Below are 16,360 nucleotides of genomic sequence, written 5' to 3'. Positions count from 1 at the left end.
CAATTCCACTCCTTGGTATATATCCAAGAGAGATGAAAACATACATCCACACAAAAACTGGCCCACTGTTCATAGCAGCACATTCATAATAGCCAAAGGGTGGAAACAACACGAATAGCCATCAACCTAACCAGAGAGAAACAAAATGCAGGTTATCCATACCATGGAACGTTATTCCATGAAATGGAATGAAGAACCAGTACACACCGTGACATGGATAAAACGTTACGCTACGTGAAAGAAGCCAGGCACAAAATTGTATGATTCCATTTATATGAAATATCCAGTATAGGCAAATCCATAGGGACCTAAAGTAGACCAGCGTTTGCCAGGGGCTGGGAATGGAAATGCTCTGAAATGGGTTGTGCTGACCGTTTCACAAGTCTATTAATACACTAAAAACCACTGAATTCTTTCCCTCCCTCCCTCTCCTTCCCTCTCTCTCTCTCTCTCACACACACACTATGGCCACCCCAGCCGGCGAGACTAGGGGCCCAAGGCGTGACTTTGACCTTTTTCTTCCACAATGCTTGTTTGTTTGTTTCTAGCACGTTTTGCTTTTTTTAATTTTTTTAGTATTTACTTCTTTATTTGCCTGCATTGAGTCTTAGTTGAGGCATGCGGGGTCTCCAGTTGCGGCATGCGAACTCTTAGCTGCAGCATGTGGGATCTAGTTCCCTGACCAGGGATCGAACCTGGGCCCCTTGCACTGGGAGCACAGAGTCCTAGCCACTGGACCATCAGGGAAGTCCCAGCACATTTTGCTTTTGACCATAAACACAGACCAAAAGCCCAACTGCCAGCCTCTGATCCTGCCAGCTGAGCTCTGGCCGCCAAGGATGACACCCCATGCTCTCACCCACTCACCCATGCAAGCACCCTGCAAGTGCTGGCTGAGGGCCTGGGGCTGGTGCCAGGGACACAGATAACCAAGCTCTGAGTCCAGGACGGGAGACGGTGGGACACGTGAGGAGGACATCAGGCGCAATGGCACCAGGCAGGCCCAGGGCCTGATAGGGAGGTGGGGCAACCCTTCCAGCTGAGTCTTAAAGAAAGCACGTGCCCTGCAGATGCGCTGACACTCCCCACCCCCGCCCGCCTCTCCAGCCCCACCTTCTCTAGACCAACGCAGGCCTTCCAGGTGGGTGCCTCCTGCAGGCTCCCTACCCCAGCCCTGCCTGGAGCACCTGCCCCCCCAAACCCCCACCCCACCAACATTCCTCCCCTCTGCCCTCCCCTCTCTACACCCACTGCCCCTCCCCACCCCCATCCACACTGACTCTGCTCCCAGCCCTGATGACACAACCTTGAAGTCTACACACACCGACCAGACACTCCCGCTGGCGCTCCGCACGCCCTGGCCTGTACTTCATGCCCTGTCCGCCTGGACAGGCCTTTGGCTCTGCGTGCAAAGAGCTCGGAAGCTTGGGGGGCTCCTTCCCCACACACCCTTCCCCCGCACCTGAACTCTCGCCCCCACCCCCAGCCCTGCCCGTGCACCGGGACCACAGGCCCCCCTGGGCTCCCCCGGGCGCCCCGCCTCCGGAACTGTCGCAGGCCAGGCTCTGCAGACCCCAGCCAGCCCACAGGGAGCTCTCCAACCACAGGCCCAGGCGGCCTCAGCCCCGCAGGAATTTGTCCTGGAGTGAAGGCAGGGAGGATGGGGAGGGGCAAGCGGTTCCGGCAGACAGGAAGTGGAGATTGTTCTGGAAGGAGCAGGGCCCAGTGGGGAGGACTGGGGATTTCCACAGGGAGAGCTGGGGAGTGACACCTCCACTGCTGTGGGGTGGGGGGACATAAAGGTGAGGGGCGAAGAAGCTGGGTTTTGGAGGCAGATGGGCAAGTGCATCTCACGAGCGCGAGCAGGGCAAAGGTGGGGCTGGGGGCGAGTGCAGGTGCAGGGAAGAGGCCAGGAGGCAGAAGCCAGGGCCCTTCGTGGGCCCAGCAGTGGGCCAGGGGTCCCCGAGGGCAGAGCCTGCCAGTGCTTGCGGCGCCCCCCCAGCCCCCAGCAGTCACCCAATGGCGGAGGAATCAGGGGCTTCGCTCTGCTCCCTCACTAGGGGCGGCCTCCTCTCTGGGGCAGGATGGGCCAGGGCCTCAGGCCTCCAGGAGGCCCAAGGGGCTCACAGGATCAGGCCGCGGCCCAGAGCCTGGCCGCTTCTGCTCCTCTAGGCCACTCCTGGGCCTTGGCAGTGGCCCCGGCCCAGCCACAGGCACAGCCCCGCCCCCCCATTCCCTTGCCTCAAGCCAGGAGGGGAGGTGACTCGGGGTACCCCAGAAGGCTCCCCTCCCCTCGGCCCCGCTCGGCCGTCCCCGGCTCCTACGCTCCCACTTCGCCACTCTCACCCACCCTCGGGCCAGTGCCACACGCTAGGGGGGCTTCACCGTGGAGGTGGCCAGTCCACTTTGGGCACGTGGCCCAGCACCCGCAGGCAGGAACCAGGCGAGCCCGGGAGGGGGCACGGGCCACGGCAGCCCGGTGTGCCCTCACAGCCACCCTGGAAGCCCACAGGGTCCTCAGGACTCACTCCTGAGAGATGGGCTGGCATCCCGGGAGCAGAGGGACACAGCTCCTCAGGCTGGGATGCTTTAGCTTGATGCCCTGACGGCCTCTGGAACCACACACGGCCCTGCGACGTTATGTGACCGAGGAAGATGCTGGAACAAAGCACTAGTCATTCTGTGTAAGTGCCCCCACTTTCACTAGAGTGGCCAGTTCATAAACAGTTTCGTCCTGGGGTTTGCCAGGAGAGCTGTGGCCCAGTGGGCAGCTGCTTCCTTGCCCTGGACCTGTCCAGATGGACCCTCCCAGGCCAGGCCAGCCCTCCAGAGGCATACCCTCCCTCCCTGCAGGTGCGGCGGTCAGGCTCAGGAGCCCACTGTCACGAGTGTCTCTACCGGGCCCCAGCGAACTGGTCACAGAGGCAACGGATCGGCGACCACAGTGCTGACAAGAAGCTGACAAGGAGAAGCACACAGCACATCCACCGCCCTGGACCCAGGAAAGCTGTGAGTGGAGGACTGCCTGGAGGAGGCGAGCCCTGGGCCCCGTGAAACCTCCCCTGCTTGCCTGGGTGAGGTCAGTGGATGGACAGCGGCTGCCCAGGCTCCAGGCAAGGTCCCAGCAGGACCTCTCTCCCTGAACTGCCCTTGGGGGCAGAGCCAGCATAACCAGCCATGTGGAGCTGGGACCTGCTCTGGGTCAGCTCTGTCCAGGGCCCCACCTCGACCCTCTCTAAGCCTCTGCGGGCCAGGAGCCAGGGCTGTGTCCATGCCTGCTCAGAGCCCAGCGCCCCAGGCAGCTGGGCTGTGGGCAGCTGACAGCAGTAAGGCCTGGGCAGGTCCAGAGGTCTGACGGGGTGTGCAGCAGGGCCAGGGGGTTCTGCCAAAGGCACAGAGTAGCTCCTCTGAAGAGGAGGAGGGGGCCGCCCTAACTTCCCCAGCCCACAGCTGCTCCCCAGGGAACAGTAGAAGGGCGTAACAGGAGTCCCTGCCGAGGCGGGTGGTGGCCTAGGTGCTCACCAACTAGGGAAGGTGAGGAAAGGCAGCAACTATGCGACCCACACTGCCAGGCAGTGGCAGCCACCCGCACCCCTGGGGGAAGCACCTAGCTGAGAGGCAGAGGACAGCTCTGCCTTGAACCACGTGTCTGCTGTGCACAGACTCCGGACACAGGACATTGGCTGGGGCGGGGCGGGGCGGCCCACCCCAGCGGGGCGGCCCACCCCACCCACCCCACCCACGCTGCACGATGCCTATTAAGGACATGACTATGGGGCTCCGCCGAGCGCGCTGCCTCTTCCTCGGGCGCCGGCGGCCGCGCGGGTCGAGCGAGGCTGGCGGCGGGGGGCGGGGCTGGGCTCCGATCGGGACGACTACCGCGGACGAGGTGTCAGAGGCCGGACTGTCCGGCCGGAGGACCTGTCAGGGCCGGCCAGACGGCAGGCAGCCCGCAGGGGGGGCGGGGGCGCCGTACCTTTGTACTTCTCCCGCACCTCCTCGTAGGCCTGGATGAAGTCCTGCTCGTCGGGCGGCGGACGAGGCGGCAGCAGGGCAGCCATGCCGGCGGCAGGCGCGGGACACAGCGGAGCGCTGCGGCGCAGAGCGAGCCTCCTGCCCCCGGCGGCCACTCGGTCCCTGCGGCCGCGCGCGCCGCTTAAAGGGGCCGCCCCCGCCCCGCCCCGCACCCAGGATGCCCCACGGGCGGGCGGGGCCCGGGGGAGAGGCGGCAGCGCGCCCGGGCGCCTCCCGGCGTCGGCTCGGCAGCCGCAGCGGAGCGGGCTGGGAGGCTACGAGTCTGCGTCCCGCGCCCGTCCCGGCGGGCGCACACCCCCTCCCCGCCCCCGCCCCCCCCCAGTCGCCGGCCTGCCGACAGCCCGAGTTCTCCGCACCCGGCGCTGCAGGGGCACCCTCCGTCCCCAGCCGCGAGCTCTCCACCACCCTGCCAGACCCAGCGACCTCACCTGGCCGCCCCCCCCCCCACCTTCTGCTCCAACCGCCGCTACCTAGGATCCTTCTATTGCAACCTGGGAGGTGGAGTGGGTATCTTCAACATGAAACCCTTACACACAAAAACTTAACTACGAATAAAAGGACTGAAATAGGGAATTTACAGAAGAAAAAATGATTGGTTAAAAAAAAAAAGACAAATTCTTTGCCACTCATCAGATTGGCAATCCCCCATCTCCCAGTGTTGAGAAATGCCCTCTCCAGAATGCCCCCGGCAGTGTTCCTCTAACTGGAAATGGCACAAACACTGTGGCCAGAAGCCCCACTTCCAGGGCTCAGGGCTAAGAGGGTCGCCAGGCGTACACAAAGAGCGCCCGCAGGGCCTGCTAGTGAAGAGGGTCCAGGGCTGCGAGAGGACATTCAGGGTTCACTTTCACGTGAGTGAAAAAGAACCTCGTCCTTTAACATCCGGATGTGACATGTGAAAAGGACTGGCGGTCCCATGCCATGTCCACACCGGCTCCCGGGGGTGGGGCAGACAGTGAGGTTTCCCTTCACGCTGTCCCGCTCCCCTGCGTCCCCACAAGCTCTTGCTTGTGCTTCCACCCACAGAGTTCCTTGCTGCCCCCGCCACCATCCTCGCCCAGCACTGGGCTTCCAGGCCTCTTCCCACGCACCTCGGTCCACCCTCCCAGTCTCCTGCAGGGTCAGCCCATCCCCCAAACCCTCATCATCATTCTGTCCTAGCCAACGGGACAGGGTCAGTAGTCCACAGACTGATCCAGAGACCCTCAGCTGGCTCCTCCCTTCCCAGCACGCCCTGCCCAATAGCCTCAAGCCCTAGGTCACCTACTTCCCAAAGGGAGGAGCCACTGTCCAGCTGCCAGCCCGACACTGTCAGGGGCCTTGCACTGGGCCTTCCCCATCCTCCCCGCAAGAATGGCAGCTACTAGAGGGCAAGGCCGGACCCTGGCTCAGGGAGGGGCTGGGGCTCTCGCCAACCAGGTGGCCCCTCCTGTCCTGTTCCTATATGCTTCTACCCACCCCACCCCCATGGTGGCAGCCAAGACCAGGGGCCTCGAAGGCGGCTTTGCCGCAGGATCTCAAGAAAGTGTCATCATCACATCTGGGCACTGGACCCTTGTCCTGAGACCAATGATGGTGCCAGCTCAGCAAGCTCAACCTCAGGCCTCATGCAGCTGACCGGGTGGAGCCAGCAGGTGGCGCTGTGCTGTCTGCAACCACCTGGAACAGGAGAGGCCCCTCTCTGACCCGCAGATCACCCTCACGTCTCTCATCCCAGTCCTATACCTGCACAGAGCACACAGCACGTGCTCAGTCAACAAGCAAATGTTTATGAATTGGACAGACGAAGCTTTTCAGCGTCGTTACCTGCAATGCGGATGACTGCCCGCTCGGCAGGGTCCAAGACACTCCCATTCCCCCCAGGGCCACCTCCGCTTAGCCGGCTCCGCTGTGTTTTCTCCAGGTTCCAGGGCAGTGTGTCCCCAGGGCTGGGCGAGCCACTGCCTCCGCTGGAGCCGTCCTCAACCACTGCCCGAACCTCGTGGTCCTCGCCCGACATGGCCTCCTGGAGAGGGAGCGGGGGGGAGGGGGTGTCACACCACCGTGTATGGGGGGGATACTGCATACCGACCACCACATTCTTAACCTAAACATGGACCCCACCCCATCCACCCTGTCATCTGGACACTGACACCCACACCGCTCCTATGTCCCGCTTCATCTACATACTGAACCCCGACCCTCTCAACCCAGACACGGACAACTCTTTGCAGCCATCCACAGCTGGCCTCACCTGCTCCAGCTCATTCCTCCGATACCCACACGGAGACCCCCCCCCCAGACATTGACCTCACTCCCTCCAGTCTATCACTGGGACACTGATACCCCCCACCCCCCAACATTCACTGCCACTCTCTTCTCTTAGTCACCCAAACACTGACCCCTCCACGCTGTCACCCAGGGGTTCACCCAATCAGAGGACAGATCCCCCCTCCACCCCGTCACTCGGACACTGGCCTCTGATCCCTCCATCCCAAACCTGGACCCCATCTCCTCTACTCCTCGACTCAGCAAGCAAGCCAGGCCATGAGGAAGCACTGGCTGCTGCCCCTCCCCTCCCAGACCCCGCACCTCGCACACTGGCTCTACCTCCAAGCTGTCTGAGCCAATAGCGCTCCCCGTCGCCTTACCCCAGCCCAGCCCCCGCGCAGTCCCACCTCGGTCTCCGCAGTGAACGCCTATAAATAGCCAGAGCCGCATCAGCGTGGGCCGCGGGAGCTGTGCTGCCGCAAGGCTGGGTGGGAGCCCGGGCTGCCCCTCCAGCAGCCCGCCCTGCGCGGAGCTCCCGCGGGGCACCCACACCCGCGCGTGCACGCCCCTCAGCTCCCGGGCCCCACAAGCGCTGCCGTGCAGGAGGTGAATGCGGCTCTGTCCCGGCGGGGCCGGGCTGGCGCGGGGGCACAATGTGGGCTCTGTGCCTCCGCCCCTAGGCTAAGGGCTGGGGAGGAGACGGCGGGCACCGAGCTGGGGGCCACCCTGCCCCGCCCCCCACAGCCCGTCCGCAAGGCGCTTCCGCTCCAGCCCCCCGCCCAGCGCCCCACCGCCAGCCGCACCACCCCAGCCGCCTTTCCTGCCCACACCCCGGGCACCGCCCGTCCAGTTCCGCAGTCTCCGCGCGCGGAGGTGGCGTCCTCCCGAGGGAGGATGGGCAGCGACGCAGCCTCTGGTTCCGCGATGCCTGCGGAGGGAGAGCCCCTACCCCACCCCGCGGCTCCCGCCCGCCGCGCGCCTCTCTGTCCCGGCCCCGGTCTTACGTGCCCGGTGGCTCAGCTCCGCTGGGCTCGGCCAGTGCGGCCGGACGGCTGCTGCCGGGAGAGCTGCGCAGGCTGCGCGGGCGGGGCGAGCCCGGAGCCCCGCCCCGGCCGCGAACCGAGCGCCGCCCGTGCGGCCCCTGCGTCCGAGTGCGCGCGGGGCCTGAGCGCGAGCGCGGCTTCTCCCGGGTACCGTCCCCCGCGCGCACCCCCACCGCCCGGTACGGCCCCCTCCCCGCGCGCAGAGGGCGGGGCGGTCGGCAAGGAGACGTCGTTAGGGAAGCGGAGCGTGCGTGACACTAAGGCGACGCGGGGTCGCTCGGGTGCGCGCCGGGTCCGGCCTCTGCCGGCTGCCCAGGGCCTCCCCAAAGCACCAGCGGACTCTGCGCCCCGGCCCCCGCCCCTAGCCACCCCCGCAAACAGGTCGGACCCGAAGTTCGCAGGTCCCCCGCGCCTGGTTTCACGTACACATTTATTGAAACAACACGGTCGCGCTCGGGCGAGGGCCGGCCCCCCTCCTCCTGGGCTCTGCTGACCCCTGGTGGTTGGGCCGGCCCGGGGTGGGGGTGGGGGCGGGGAACACTGCCCAAGCCGTCCTCGCCCGGTCGCCCCTATGGGCACCACTGCAGGAGGCAGGGGCGCCCCCGGGGGCAGCTCGGGCGGGGGAGGGGGCGGTGGGGCTGTGCGGAGCGGGGAGCCTGGGGAGCGGGAGGCCAGCGGCTGGGCCGAGGGGGCGGGGCCTCTAGGGTTAGGTGGCTGGGGAGTTGCTCAAGAGCTCAGGGGGGTCTCCAGGGGGAGACCGGGACATGTGCTTGCAAGTGATGAGGTGAGTGGGCAGCGCCTGGGTGTCGTGAAAGATGACGAAGATGCTGGGCCGGGGGAGGCAGTCCACCGCGCTGTCGTAGCGCAGGAGCGCGTGGCCGGGGGGCCGCGGGGGGGGTGCCCGCAGCCCGCGGCGGCCCTGCCCGTAGTCGCCGGTCAGCACCCGCGCCACGAACACCGCCTTGTGGCCCTCGGAGTCGGGGGGCGAGTAGCGGTCCAGCACCGACAGGGAGGCGCGCTTGGCGAAGTACACGCCCTGTCCGTAGAGCGTGCCTGCGGGGGGGTAGGCACGGGGGTCAGGGTGGTTACGGTGGGCAGAGACCGCGCCCCTTCAGGGACCCAGGCCTCACCGTTGCGGCCGCAAAAGCTGCGGTTGAAGCCGTGCGCGCAGATGTCCGGGACGGTGGCCACCGACGTGCCGTGGTACAGGACCTGCTCCGCCGGCCGCCGGTCACAGCACTGCTCCAGGCGCTCCCGGTGCAGTTCGTACTGCTGCTGCAGCAGCGGGTGCAACACACGCTCCACCTGCGGGCGGCCTTGGTCAGAACCAGGCTATTGTATCCCCTGGGCCACAGGGCACAGGGCTGAGCCCGGAAATCAAGAGCCCTCTCCTGGAGGAGTTCAGGGCCTGGGGAGACCTCACAGCTCCTGTCATGCTCTGCCCAGTAGCAGACATTAGGCGGACGTTCGCCACCTCCACGGAGCCCCAAGTGGCATTGGAGGGCTTCCAGGGGGGTCTGCGGGTAGGCAACCCATCCACTCACCAGAACCCTGCACCCACAGCCAGGCCTCTGCAGAGAAAAGCTGAGCCGCCCGCCTGCATTGCCCGCAGGACTTCACTCCCAACACCAGGAGATGCCCCGGACCTCTCAGTGATGGGAGACCAAGGTGACCAACCCAGTAGTCAACCGAAGAGGAGCCAACTCAGGGACCCAAAAAGTTTCTAAAGAAATTCTAACTAGTTACTTCAGAGGGATGCAAATGAATATTATATCCATGAAACAAGACGACCTACTGTGAAAAAGAAACAGTCTGAAAATTAGAGAGTTCTTACATTAAGAATGGAATTGCTGAACTGCATCCAGTGGGTGTGGATAATAATAAGATGATGAAGATGGAGTTCAGGAAGTGACTCAGAGTGCAGAGCTAAAGAAAAGAGTTGGGAACTGTGAGAGGACAGATGAGGGAGGGGGGAGGAGCTCTATGATCTGAGTCATAGGAGCTCCATAAGAAGACACCCAACAGGTGATGGGAGCAAGTGAGGACTTAATGGAAGACAGTTTGCCCGAGCTGAAGGGAGCATCTTCAGATGGAAAGGATCTTGCCATAAAATGCCAAAGACAATGTGGAAAGGCACCTACCTGATGGGAAAACTTCAACCTTCAAAGTGAAAGAGAAGTCTACAAGCGTCCAGACGCACGCGTGCACACACACACCCCCCAAAGTCGACATATAGACATGGAAAAAAACCTCACGTTTTCATATTGGGGTCCTCACCAGCAATATTGGATGCTAAGAGACCATAGAAGGATTTTTTTTCTTGCCTTTCCAAGAACAAAAAATTTTAAGGAGGAAACAAAAAGAGTTAAGTCTCTCAAAAGATCTGAAGGAAAACATATTTTGATCTTGAACCCTATATCCAACCAAACTATTAATGGTGAGGACAAAATAAGGACAGATTAAGGTATGCAAGAACCAGCTGTGCTTAAGTTAACAGAAATGTCTTAATAAACACATAGCATCTTTTGTTTGAAAAAAATACCAATATCAAATTATAGTTGCAAATTACTTCTAATTGCAAAAGGCAAAACACATTTAAAAGTCCAAAATGTTGACTACTCACTCAAGGAGATACTTTTACTACACAGAAAAGGAATCTAGGCAAGAAGGTGACACGGTCACCAAGAGTAAGCCAGCAGCCAAGCACCACAGAGAAAAACGAAGAAAGTAAACAAAATCAAGAGCCATTAGTTGGGCATCCCTGGTGGCACAGTGGTTAAGAATCTGCCTGCCAGTGCAGGGGACACGGGTTCAAGCCCTGGTCCGGGATGATCCCACATACCGCGGAGCAACTAAGCCCGTGCGCCACAGCTACTGAGCCTGCGCTCTAGAGCCCGCGAGCCACAACTACTGAAGCCCACATGCCACAACTACTGAAGCCTGCAGGCCTAGAGCCTGTGCTCCGCAACAAGAGAAGCCACCGCAATGAAAAGCCCGTGCACTGCAACGAAGAGTAGCCCCAGCTCGCTGCAGCTAGAGAAAGCCCACGCACACAGCAATGAAGACCCAACACAGCCTATAAAATAAATAAATAAAATAAGTCTATTATAAAAAAAAAGAGCCATTAGTCCTTGAATCCTAGAATATTCTCTTTCATGCAACATGGTTTCAATAACTAGGTTTTTCATTTCCCCCTTTCCTCTCTGGTCCAGTGGTAAATATTTGTTCATTGTCATTATATTTCGATCAACCTATGGCCCAAGTTTGGAGCTTCATGCTTGGAATAGAAGCGTGCCATGCAGAATAGAAGATGACATTTGTCAACCTTGCCAACTTAAAAGTAATGTCACTGGCCAAACTGTGAGATGGAAGAGGGAGGAAGAGGTGAAAGGGGGAAGGGAAGCCCATTCTCCTGATCTTCCATGCAGGGAGGCAAGAAACAGTCTCTAAAATCGTTAAGTGGAAAAAAGACTCAAGTGTACCACGTAAAGTCACAAAGGTCCTGCTAGAAGAATCAAGCGCACGTGACTGACTAACAGAGCCTCGGGAGGAGCACGGGGCATGAGTGCAGGGCGTCCTCCTCTCTCCAAGTGCAGAAGTGACAGCTGCTAAGTCCACCCAGAGTTACAGTGGTCATCCCCAGGAAAGCGGTGGTGGTGCTGCTGGTGGCGGACTGGGCCCGGTCTGGGAAAGGCGTGAGGGTCTGCGTATCTGAACAGATCCGGGTTGCTATTGCTGCTCACCGCCCCCTGCCCCCAGGCCCACCCACCCACAAGTTGGTGCGTCAAGAGGGCCACCTGGCTTCCCCCGCACCGTGAGCCCAGCTCTCCACCGCCCCGAGATTCCTTCCCCTGAGCCGGAAGCACTCAGCCCTGCACTCTGCTCCAGCTCCTCTCTGCCCCCTCGCTTCCGCAGCCAGCTCATTTCAGCCCGGCCTAGCTCTCACCTCCCGCCGCTCTCCACCCCTGCCTGGCGCACAGCCCCTCCTCAGTCCTTCCTTCCGGCCCTGCAGGCGCTCCCGCCCTCGCTGCCTCCAGCACCCCGCCTCTGAGCCCCTCCTTCTCAGCCTCCGCTCCCCACCTGCCTGGGTGGCCAGGGCTCACTGGGGCTCCCAGAGCTTCATTCGGGTCCCCCACCCGTGGTGCCCAGCCCTTTCCGCAACCCAACCGTGCTCAGAGTTGCCACGTTCAACAAGTGAAAATGTAGGAGGAGGCTGCCTCGCTGCAGCCAGCCCTCTTCCTGCTGGAGCAGACCCCTTGGGAGGCAGACGGGCCCCAGAACAGCACCCGGGACAACGGGGGGAACGAGTCATCCTCACAGTAGCCACGAGATGGCATCACCACCCCATGTTCTAGAGGAAGAAACTGGCCGGCATCGGGCTGTAACCGGCGAAGTGGGGATCTGTGCTGGGACCCCCTAAGCTCTACAGCCTTCTGTCTCTCTGGCCGCACACTCGTGAACACACTTCGGGCAGGGAATGGGGCTGCGGAGCCCTGGTGCTCCCCTGCCCCCGAACAGCTTTCAGCCTGCTGGGCAGCTTCTGGCCAGCCGATCCTGACGTAGGCAAGAGTGATAGCCCACAGGCTCTGCAAGGCCAAGATGGTGGTGCCAGGAGCCCAGGAGGCCAGAGGCTGGCAAGGCAGGGCGTGGACTCACCTGGACAACACGGATCCTGCCATGGGCAGCGTCCAGTGTGTCGTAGAAGGCCTGCACTACCGTATGGAACTCACTGCTGCTCTCGGCCACACACTCCAGCCTGCCCAAGAGCTCCCTCGGCCTCTGCTGTGGCACTGACACACAGGGAGAAAGGGCATGTGGGCCATGCCTGGGGCACCGGTCCACCCTGCCCTCCCCCACGAAGGCTGCAGACTCACAAGTGGGGCCCGAAGCCTCCAAGGGAAAGGCCAAGCTCTGATCCCGGGGGCCAGCCCACAGCGCTGCTAAGTGGTGGGCCGCACGGGTGGGCTGGGTCCCAAAGCCACGGAGGACGGTGCGGTCACCACGAAGGGCGACGCTCACGCCGTGGCGCCGCTCCAGGAGGGCGCACAGCTCCGCGGGCAGCACGCAGCCCCGGGGCCCCACCGTCTCCTCCCGGAGGTGCACCTCCAAGGCCGCCTCTAGGGCCCGGCCCAGCTCATCCATATCCTGCTCGAAGGCCGCGTGCACCTCCAGCTGGGCCCAGCCACCAGGCCCCCCACCCCGGGGCTCCGGTTCTTCCTCCAGCGGGGGCGGCTGGAGGGAGAGGGCCAGGGCCCACTGCAGCGCCACAGCCTCCTCCCGCTTGGCCACCTGGCCTTGTGGCTCCAGCGAGCGGCAGAGAGCCAGCTGCAGCTCAGCCTCCTCCTGCAGCCGCCCAGGCACCCCGGTGCGGGGCGCCACAGGCCCCTCCCCAGCCCTGGGAGTCTTCTCCTCCTCCGGCTGCCCCGCGGGCTCCTCCTCCCCCAGCTCCAGTGGCAGCCAGTCTTCCCCGTCCAGGCCCTCCAGGGCGGCCAGCAGCTCTCGGACCTCCTCTGGGGACAGGGAGAGGCACCGGGTCAGGGGTCAAGTCCAGCCAGGATGGGGCTGAAGGAGAGGACTAGTCAGGGGCCGGGTGGAAGATGGAGACGGGGTTAGAGGGTATACGGTCACAGGGCAGAGCAGCAGGGGGTGAGGTCAAGAAAGGGCCGCAGGATGTGCCGGGGTCCCCCGGGAGCCCTACCTAGGCTCACATTCTCCTGGCCACCGTCTGTACTCTCTGGAGGCCACAGGGTGTGGGAGTGGCCAGGGAGCACCTGTAGGGCCTCAGTGGGGTCCACCTGTTGGGAAAGAATGCCAGTACCCCCCAGACACATACCCCTCCCAGGCCTCTGAGCAAGGGTGGAGGAGGTACGGGGGGGCTGAGGAGTGAAAAAGGGGAGGGGAAGGGAGGGGAGGGCTCCATGTCTACCTCTCCCAGGTCTGTGTCCAGGGCAGCCCTGGCCAGACGCTCTGTCCCAAAGACGCACTGGAACTGAGCTTCCATCCCCCGCAGAAGGTGCTGCCCCTCTGGGCTCAGCAGGAACCTGGCACTGCCTGGGTGCTTCAGGCTCAGCACGTGACAGCTCACGCTGCCCAGCAGACTTTGCAGGAACTCCTCGGCTGCCTGGCATGGGGCCAGGGCTCCGCAGAGCTGCAGGACCACGGGGCGGGGTGAGGAGGAGCACTCGGCAGGTTGGGGCACAGGAGAGGCACCCAGAGCCCCCAGTAGTAGAGGTGAGGAATCCTCAGGGGTCGCTTACCCGAAATCCAGTCGTATCTGATCCCTCGAGTGGGAAGAGGGCGACGTCTCCCAGGCCAGCAAGAAGGTCCTCATGATAGAGTTGAATGAAGCGCATTGCTCCCAGCTCCATCGGCAGCACTGTCTCCACCAGGCCCTCCTGCCCCGGTGACCCTACAGGGCCCAGGCTCATTGACACCACCTGCTCCAGAGACTCCACGGCAATCTCCACTGGGCCTGGAGACCCCGTAGGCCCCGGGCTCACCAACCCCTCCTGTTCTGAAGACCCCACGGGCCTGGAGCTGACTGGCCTGGCCTGTCCCAGAGAGGACCTGTCCCAGAGATGCCCTGTCCTCAGCAAGGCTCCTGTTTGCCCCGGTGCCCCCTCAGAGCCCAGTGTCACATTCCCTGCACAATTCTGTGCCCTTGCTGGCCCTCCAGCCTCCAGGAGAGCATGCTTGGGGGCCCCAGGCCCCAACTCGGCCAAGCGGCTCCCTCCACTGGTGTGCTCGCTGAGCTCCTTGGGCTCCAGGACATCGTAGTGGGGGACAAGGATCAGCTCTGAACCCTGCAGCTGGTGGGCCCGCTGCAGCACCCGTTCGGCCACTTGGAGGAAGGGAAAGGACAGAAGTCGTCAGGGCTCCAAGGTATAGGGAGGGTGGGCCGCCCTGTCCAGCCCCACTCACCCTGCCACTGCTGGAAGGAAGCGATGGTGCCCAGGTGCCCTGGCAGGCTGCGCACACCCTCCAGGGGCCCCCCGCCACTGCGGCGCTCATTCTCCAGGTACAGCTCCAGCAGCAGCAGGTCTGCAGGGGGGATGCCCCCCACGACACGCACCGCCCGGGCCTGAGGCACCCAGGCCAGGGAGACCTCAGCCCCCTTCAGGCCCAGGGACTGGGCGTGCTCCTCCAGGACGCGGGCTTCTGTGGGGAGGGTGCAAGTCAGCTCGGGGCATCTCCCCTGAAAGGCGCGTCTGCCCCGATCCCGCCTCTCACCTGCGTCTGAAAGGGGCTTGGGCAGCTGCACCAGGGCCCGGTCTGGTCGGGGACTGGCCAGGGCACGGCACGGCTGCACTGGCTGCCCTGCGGCACAAAGCAGGGCTTGGACATACTGCTCCAGGTGCTGGGGTCCCGTGCCAGCAGACAGCCCTTGGAGCAGTAGGCGCGAAGGGGCGCGTGGTGGGGCTGGCCGCAGGCTCAGCCGAGCGCCGTGCAGAGTGTGCTCCTCCTGGGCCAAGACCCTCGCTGCATCTGCAGGCAGGGGGAGGGGGTGTCAGGGCCGGCGGCCGGTGGGGGCCCAGGCTGCCCCTTTGAATGGGTCCACTCACCTGCAGCCTCCTGGAAGGTGAGGATGCCCCCGCGGCCAAGTCTCTGCCAACTCGACACAGGTCCACCCCCAGAGCTTCGACGGTTCTCGAAATAGAGCGTGAGCAGCTCGTCTGGGACGTCGGGGGGCAGGCCTCTGAGTTCCACGGCTGCCCCCAGCTCCGCCTCTTCCTCGCCCATCATCACAGCCTGGGCCGAAGGAACAGGTGGGGTAGCCGCCCACAGCCCCGCCTCACCCCTCGCAGGCCCCTGAGCAGCGTTCCCTGGCACCCCCCTCACTGTGGGGCTGGCCCACATCCTGCACTCACGCTCCCCCAGCTGCCTGGGCCGCCGCAGCCTAGGCCTTCAGCCGGACTCCTTCCCCTTCGCCCTAAAGCCAAAGGGCTGGGACAAGAAAACAAAAGCGAAACCGTCGGAGGGAGGGAGGGGCCCACAGTGCCAGGGAGAGCGTCTGCCTCTCGGGTGCTTCCCTTCTCCGGCCCCTCCTGCAGAACTTTCCAGCCCCACCCCCAGCTCCTCAGCCCTCTGCCCAGCCCACCCGCCCCACCTGTATGACCTCAGCCCAGTGGCTGGCAGGGTGGGGCGCGTGTAGGCTCACGGTCCCCCACTCCCGTGGGCCTGGCCCTGTGAACCTCAGTACGGCCAGTCACCCTCCCTGGTAAATCCACACGGGGGGCTCGAATCATCGCCCTCCACTCAAGACCTCAAGCCTCCGTGTTACCCTCCCCCATTGCACGAGCACCTTGGGGCTCTGGCCGGCCTGGCTACGGCTGGCTTTCAACTCGCCCCAGCAAGCTGGGTGACGGCACCTGCACTCACCCTTAAACAACACACAGGGGACCGACCTCCCATCCCGCGAGGGTGGGTCGGCAGTTCCCACTCCTGACCTAGGAGAGCTTCCTCCCCGCCTCCCCAGCCTACACTGTCCTCAGAGGTGGCGGCGGCACCAAGGCTGACCCCAGAAGGGGCTGATGCTGTGCTCACGGGCCTTGCTGCAGCACATCCCCGTGACAGAGGGGACGTGGAGCCTCATGCTCAGCTGCACCTTTACGGTCCACAATCCCTCTTGCTGCCGCCGAGTACCCCCCTTTCCTGTGCTCCATTGGCTTCCAGCCTCTCAGAGAGTTGTGCCCCCCACTGCTCTCCATCTAGCACCTCCCACTTATCCCTCAGCCACTAAAACCCAGCCTCCGGCCCTGCTACTCCTCCAAGGAATTGAGGACCTGTCCAGTCTGTGCCCCGAGCTGTACACCCAGCACCCTGGCTGCCCCCACCCTGATCTGAGCCTCCATCATCTCTTGCCTGGATCACTACTCTGACCTCTTAACTGATCTCTCTCTGCCACTCCTGCCCACTCGCACTGTCCCTCCTCAACAGAGGGCAGCGTGAGCCTTATAAGTGGCACCGACAGCTGCTACAGCTGGGTCCACAGTAAAGCCAGAGTCCTTTGGAGGACCTGCCAGGCTGGACTG

General features: G+C 63.2%; 2 protein-coding genes across 5 annotated transcripts in view; both read right to left on the bottom strand.

Annotated features, from left to right (window-relative positions):
- LOC307175930 (plectin) overlaps positions 1-7,483 on the bottom strand; it is a 57,569-nt gene extending 50,086 nt beyond the window's left edge. Inside the window, exons 1-2 of one of the 4 annotated variants that reach the window (XM_079901644.1) lie at positions 7,290-7,483; positions 5,842-6,040 (exon numbers count right to left, since the gene is read on the bottom strand). In XM_079901644.1, coding sequence (XP_079757770.1) covers positions 5,842-6,034 — 193 coding nt within the window. In that variant the 5' untranslated portion in view covers positions 6,035-6,040; positions 7,290-7,483. Of the gene's footprint in view, positions 1-3,976; positions 4,178-5,841; positions 6,041-6,692; positions 7,123-7,289 lie in introns of those variants that run through there. The other 3 variants (XM_079901648.1, XM_079901649.1, XM_079901653.1) reach the window with 3 other exon arrangements.
- A 268-nt stretch (positions 7,484-7,751) lies between these two features.
- PARP10 (poly(ADP-ribose) polymerase family member 10) lies at positions 7,752-15,248 on the bottom strand. The gene is made up of 10 exons (XM_079902044.1): positions 14,891-15,248; positions 14,559-14,813; positions 14,250-14,486; positions 13,586-14,169; positions 13,255-13,476; positions 13,027-13,123; positions 12,203-12,838; positions 11,985-12,118; positions 8,459-8,633; positions 7,752-8,381 (listed from the first exon to the last, which is right to left on the bottom strand). Exons 1-10 carry the CDS (start codon positions 15,183-15,185, stop codon positions 8,035-8,037), a joined length of 2,982 nt encoding a protein of 993 aa, XP_079758170.1. The 5' UTR covers positions 15,186-15,248; the 3' UTR covers positions 7,752-8,034.
- Between the last annotated feature and the right edge of the window lie 1,112 nt (positions 15,249-16,360).

This window comes from Stenella coeruleoalba (assembly GCF_951394435.1).
Source record: "Stenella coeruleoalba genome assembly, chromosome: 17".
NCBI classification, from domain to species: Eukaryota; Metazoa; Chordata; class Mammalia; order Artiodactyla; family Delphinidae; genus Stenella; species Stenella coeruleoalba.
Note: the sequence above shows the minus strand (reverse complement) of the source record. Positions and strands in the feature narration are given on the sequence as shown.